The following is a 6,534-nucleotide window of genomic DNA, read 5'->3' as shown; positions in this document are numbered from 1 at the left end:
AATTCTTATATCTTAGTTTAAATTTAGCAACAAAATAATTTCCATGCATGGATTATTACCTATTAAGGTCTTAAATCAAAAAGGGACAAAACCAACTCTTTGTCTATTTCTTTTATAAATTTTAGATTAGCAAAACCATGATCAAGGTTTTTGAAAACTTGTAGCATAGACTCAAAGTAAGCATAACATATACATTGCATAATGCCCACATTTTAAAGTAACATATAACAAGATAAAAGTAAAGGAATAAAACATAGAAATCAACATAAATTAAGACTTTTATATTAAAGTTGAGCTATGAAAACACATATCATGTGAATATGAGAAATTACATACGATAAAAAGTGAAAAAAAAAAGACATGGAATAGCATACAAAAGGTCAATTTACAAACATTCAAAGTAAAAGTGTTTTCCCTTCTCATAGGCAATCAACAATGTGTTGGTATGTACAGGGCGCAATTAGAGATCGAGGTTTACTTATAATCTTAGCCATAGATGGCTTACCTTGCCCTTAAAGTAAGCAGATTGTTCTTCGTGGTTTAAGCTTCATGATGATGATGATAATGGTGATGATGATTGACGCAAAGAACAAGCTACAACTTGTGCCCATTGTCTCAATCTTGTCTTCATTGTCTCTGGATTATCAACTTCATGAATAAACAACGATCAAGAATTAGAATTTTGAACTCAATTAAACAAAAAGGCAAAACCCCCAAAGAAATCGCCAGCTAAAGAAGTTAATGGTTGAATATCATGTTATCATGTCAAAATTGGGGAAGAATTGGTTGAACTAGCTTTGGATTTATGACTGAGATTGAAATTATAGCAAATCTAGGAGAAATAAGTGTGGTTTAACAGTTTTTAATTGAAATTCAAGCAAAATCAATCCAAAAATCGAGCAAACGACATCCAATTGAAATTAAGTTAGAGAAGAGAAATACCTTGACCGAATATGGCGTGAGGATTATCAAACGGAAGAGATAAATCAGATTCGGAGACGGTAGGTGAAAATGAAGAGACGGAAGAAGAAGAAGACGACGATGACGACATGGACGATGACTTCGAGATCGTATCGTGATATTGCTTGTTGACGGCGTAATACAGACCTAAAGCTGGTAAAGTACTTGAAAGTCGATCATTCAATTCATCAAATCCGAACCCTAACTCGATACAAGCTTTGAGCTCATCGATATCCTCATCGGTGACGCTTTTGTTCCGGAGACGACGGCGGAGGTCGTGGTTGTCCTTCCGCTTGAGCCATTCTTCATCTCGGAGTATGTCCGGCGACCATGAGTTGTGTTTGTACAGAGGGGAGGCTGCCGGTGGCGGTTGACGTTTTGGGGAAGCGGCGGAGTGAGGCGGCGGCATGTATCGGTCTCCCTGACCCGTGAGGGCGGGGACCCGTCGGCTTTTTTTGTCCGGTTCTGGAATCGCAATTTGTTGGTTTGACAAGAAGACCGAGTTATAACATGAGAGGAGGTTGTGGGGTCCACGCAACCACGTCATTATTTTATTTTTTAATCACATATTGAAAAGTATTTTTTTATAATATAAAATAAATATAATTTATGAAAATGAATTATTTTAAGTGATATATTACCACCATGGCAACTCTTACACTAAATAGATAACTATTTGAAATCTCTAATAATTTTCATACATACGAAAAGGTTATATTAACTTTGAATGCACAAAAAAACACGATGTAATATATAAGGATTATAATATTTGCCTTGAGTACTTTTGATTATTATTCACATATATATAATACAGAGGATAAAAAGATATACATGCCAATAAACTAGCCTAAACATAAGGAAAATAAATAAAATAAATGTTATCAGATTATCTTGACAGATGTCAAGAGTTATCGCTAATACCCCCCTCAAGCGAAGTGGTGGAGGACCAATACGTAGCTTGGCGCGAAACTGTTCAAAAAGCGGACGGGGAAGACTCTTGGTAAAAATGTCGGCTAGCTGTAATGATGTTGGAACAAACCGTGTGTATAAGCGACCGGAAGAAACCAATTCTCGAATGAAGTGATAATCAATATCCATATGTTTCGCGCGTTTGTGAGAAACAAGATTCTGACTTAAAAAGAGAGCATTTCGGTTGTCACAAAGAAGAGTAGGACGATCAGGGGGCAAGACATGTAATTCACGCAGGAGATGAGTGATCCAAACAATCTCTGCAGCAGTGTTGGCCATTGCTTGATATTCAGATTCACAACTAGAACGAGACATCGTAGGTTGCTTCTTTGCACTCCAGGAAACAAGATTCCCAACAAGAAATATGGAATAGCCATATGTGGAACGACGAGTTTCTATACAATGTGCCCAATCTGCATCGGAGTATCCAATCAAAGACGATGAGGATGGACGAGTAAAGTGCAGACCATATGATAAGGTTCCCTTAACATAACGCAAAATGCATTTAACGGCTTGAAAATGTTCAGTGGTAGGAGCATGAAGAAATTGGCTAACTTGATTGATAACATATTAGATATCCGGACGAGTGATGGTCAAATATTGAAGAGCACCCACTAGAGAACGATAGGTGGTGGAGTCCGAAAGAGGCGAACCATGAGTAAGAAGAAGTGCAGATGTCGACAATGGTGTAGATGCAGGTTCCGAGTCTTGCAACCCAGCACGAGTTAGTATGTCATAAGCATATTTTGCTTGAGTAAGAAATAAACCGTTCTCCATGTATGACACCTCAAGACCGAGAAAATAAGTGAGCTCTCCAAGATCTTTGATAGAAAACTCGGCATTGAGTTTAGAAATAAAGGTGCGGATAAGAGAAGGTTGGTTGCCGGTAAGAATTATGTCATCTACATAGACTAGTAAATAAAGAATTTTAGAGTCCCATTTGAAGACAAAAAGGGAAGTGTCAGCTCGGCTGCAAAGAAAACCAAGACTGATAAGGAAAGAACTTAGTCGTTGAAACCAGGCTCTAGGTGCTTGATTTAGACCGTACAAAGCCTTCTTTAAATGACAAACATGGTTAGGAAAGCGTTGATCAATGAAGCCTAGTGGTTGTTCCATGAAGACTGTATCAGTGAGTTGTCCATTGAGAAAAGCATTGTTAACATCCAGTTGATGCAAAGGCCATTTGTGCATAATTGCTAACGATAGAACAATACGAACAGTGGAAGCTTTCACTACAGGATTGAAGGTGTGAGAATAGTCTAACCTAGGAATTTGAGAAAAACCTTGAGCTACTAAGCGAGCTTTGTATCGTTGTATGGAACCATCGGGATTGAACTTTGTGCGGAAAACCCATTTGGAACCAACAACATTTGAAGCCTTAGGACGAGGAACTAATACCCAAGTATTATTTGAGCGTAAGGCGGTCATTTCTTCTTCCATGGCGGACAGCCAATGAGGATTTTTAGCAGCGGATTTAAAACCACGAGGCTCTTTGGTGGTAAAAAGAGCCTGAAAAAGTGGCATTTTATCAAGATAAGTAAGGTCCACTTGATGTTTTGGTTTAAAGATACTTGCACGTGATCTAGTAACCACGGGATGTGTAGAGACCGAAGTAAAGTCAGGTGTAGGGGGTGGCGATGGAGCTGAAGTTTCCGGTAATGTCGAGATAGCCGGTGACGAAGGAGCAGTGGGAACCGAGGGTGCTATCGGGGTAGCTGGAGAGGCTGCTGCTGGAACCAAGGGTGACGCATGCTGCTGATCAGCAGGAAATGAAACAGTGAGAGGCTGCTGATAAGCATCAGTAAGATGGTGATCGGGGCATAAAGAGCACTTGGTAGCGGGCTGTGTTCGTGAAGTGACCTTGGAAGGAGGTTCCGGTGGAAAAATAATTGAAAGAGGTTCCTCAAAATCCATATTTTCATAAGTAGTGGAAGATATAACACCCGTGAATGGAAAAGTGAGCTCATCAAAGGTTGCATGACGAGTTGTATAAACACGTTGGGTTGAAGGATCAAGACAACGGTAACCCTTGTATTGAGAGCTATAACCAATGAAAATACAGGATATACTTTGGGGTGCTAATTTGTGAGCCGAATAATTTCTTAAGTACGGGAAAACACGACATCCAAAAGTTCGAAACAGAGCATAATTTGGTGATTCATTAAAGAGAACTTCAAATGGAGACTTGTGGTTTAGAACTTTTGTAGGGACACGGTTGATAATGTAGGTTGCTGTACTGAAAGCATCAACCCAGAGAGATGGTGGAGCACTGGCATTAAAGAGCATGGCGAGACCCGTTTCTGTAATATGTCTGTGTTTCCGTTCAGCCCGACCGTTTTGTTGCGGAGTATGAGGACACGAAAGACGATGATGAGTGCCATTTTCCAATAAAAGAGTGCGGACTCGATTGTTGACAAACTCTGTTCCACCATCACTTTGAAAATTTTTGAGCTTGCACGAAAACTGTGTTTGAACAAATGCTAGAAATGTGGTGAGGACACTAAAGAAATCAGATTTTAACCGTAAGGGATGAAACCATGTAAATCGTGAGTAATCATCCACAAAAATACAATAATATAAATAACCGTTTGTAGAGGGAACGGGTGTCGGTCCCCATAAATCACAGTGAATCAAATCTAGCACATGTAAGGATCGTTTAGAATTAAGCTCAAAAGGTAATTGTTTGCTTTTTGAAATTTGAAATGAAGGACAAATACAAGGTTTAGGTAAAACTGATGTAACAGATAAACAACCCGCTTTATTTAATAAAGAAATAGTGTCAAAAGCAACATGTCCTAATCTAGCGTGCCATAATTCAAAGGATGCAGATAGTCGTGAAGATTTTAAAGCTGCTACAAGTGCTCCATGTCCTTGCTTGAGTACATATAATCCATTTTCACATGTTCCTCTTGCTAGAATTTCCTTTGTTGACCGATTCTGAATGGCAAAAAACGGATTAGAAAACAAAACATCAACCGGAGAATCTTTAGTCAATTTGCTAATTGATATAAGATTCTTAGTAATATGGGGAACTACAAGCACGTCTTTTAACTGAAGATCTTTGGATAGTGAAGATTTACCAATGTGAGATATATGAGAAGTATTACTTTACCAAAGACAATATGATCACTGCCCGAATAAGATGAAGATGATTCAAGATTAGTAGGAGAGGATGTCATATGAGCCGATGCACCAGAATCAACGTACCAATCTGGTGAATCACGTGTGATATGGCATTGTGCTTGGAATGCTTGCGCTAAATGAGCATTCTGGTTCGATCCTTGAGTAGCAAAAGTACTTAACTGAGGACAAGATCTGGCAAAATGACCATTTGTATGGCAAAGCTGACAGTGTGGTGGTCGTCGACCACGACCACGACCACTAGAAAAGGAACCACGACCACGTCTGCGACCGGTAGTAGTGTTGCCACGAGAGGGAACTGTAGAAGGAGTTACTAAGGGTTGTTGGCGATCTGCAGTGAAGGCAGCAGCTGGAGGAGAAGATCTGTGAATAGCTGTAAGGAATAACTCATGACCTTCCGCTTGAGATACAAGGTTACGGAATGAAGGTCGAGGCCTGATAGCACGATGGGCTGTGGAGAAAGTCTCGAAAGAAGGACTAAGTCCACAGAGAAACTAATGACTTTTATCTTGCTCATCAACTGGGTGACCAATTGCAGCAAGTTGGTCGCAGACAGCTTTGAACTTGCGACCAAATTCAGAAACAGTAGAAGATCCTTTTTGGAGTTGCCTGAGAGAATCCTTGAGATTTTGCATTCGTTCTTGAGAATCATGACTGTAAACAAGTTCAAGAGATCGCCAAATTTCGTGGGAGGTTTGAAGCCCTAGAATTTCATCCATGGCTTCTTCAGATAAGGAAGACTGAAGAATAAGTAATGCACGCTGGTCTGCTTCCAGCCATGGCGTGTAAGCAGGATTTGGAGAAGAGACTTCAGCAACAACTATGGTTTTTGGTGGTGGAGGAATCGAACCATCAACATAACCAGATAGGCGTTGATAAGAGAGAAGGAGCAGAACTTGATTCCGCCATAACATATAATTGGTGGAGGAGAGTTTGATAGTGAGCATGTGCAGAATCGTATTGAGAGGAAGAGTGCCATCGGTGGGTTTAGAAGTAGAAGAGTCGTCGCCTGCCATGAAGAGGAGAAGAAGAGAAGGAGGCGTGACCTAGACTGATACCATATAAGGATTATAATATTTGCCTTGAATACTTTTGATTATTATTCACATATATATAATACAGAGGATAAAAAGATATACATGCCAATAAACTAGCCTAAACATAAGGAAAATAAATAAAATAAATGTTATCAGATTATCTTGACAGATGTCAAGAGTTATCGTTAATATAATATAGATATTTTTATTAAAAACACAACTGAATTCTAAATGTTTTAATTATTGGAGAGGTTTTATAGACACTGAATTTATATAGTGATTTTATTAATTATTAATTTATAATAAGTTGTGTTATATATATATATATATATATATATATATATATATATATATATATATATATATATATATATATATGATCTTACTGTTAATATGAATAATGATTTATTTATGCACTTAGTCTATA

General features: G+C 38.6%; 1 protein-coding gene across 1 annotated transcript; it reads right to left on the bottom strand.

Moving 5' to 3' along the window:
- Nucleotides 1-260: 260 nt before the first annotated feature.
- LOC145166961 (uncharacterized) lies at nt 261-1,434 on the bottom strand. Its single transcript, XM_079086016.1, has 2 exons — nt 943-1,434; nt 261-648 (listed from the first exon to the last, which is right to left on the bottom strand). Exons 1-2 carry the CDS (start codon nt 1,367-1,369, stop codon nt 548-550), a joined length of 528 nt encoding a protein of 175 aa, XP_078942142.1. The 5' UTR covers nt 1,370-1,434; the 3' UTR covers nt 261-547.
- Nucleotides 1,435-6,534: the final 5,100 nt, after the last annotated feature.

Source organism: Lactuca virosa, chromosome 3 (assembly GCF_052849685.1).
Source record: "Lactuca virosa cultivar CGN04683 chromosome 3, Lactuca_virosa_CGN04683_v6, whole genome shotgun sequence".
Classification (NCBI taxonomy): domain Eukaryota; kingdom Viridiplantae; phylum Streptophyta; class Magnoliopsida; order Asterales; family Asteraceae; genus Lactuca; species Lactuca virosa.
The sequence above is the reverse complement of the archived record's forward strand: the minus strand, read 5'-3'. Positions and strand labels throughout refer to the sequence as shown.

Excerpts from the sequence above, each read along its gene's own strand:
- LOC145166961 (XM_079086016.1), bottom strand. The coding sequence starts at position 1,369 with ATGCCGCCGCCTCACTCCGCCGCTTCCCCAAAACGTCAACCGCCACCG. Across the intron at positions 649-942 it reads TCACGCCATATTCGGTCAAG|TTGATAATCCAGAGACAATG; the intron begins GTATTTCTCTTC and ends TTATTCATGAAG.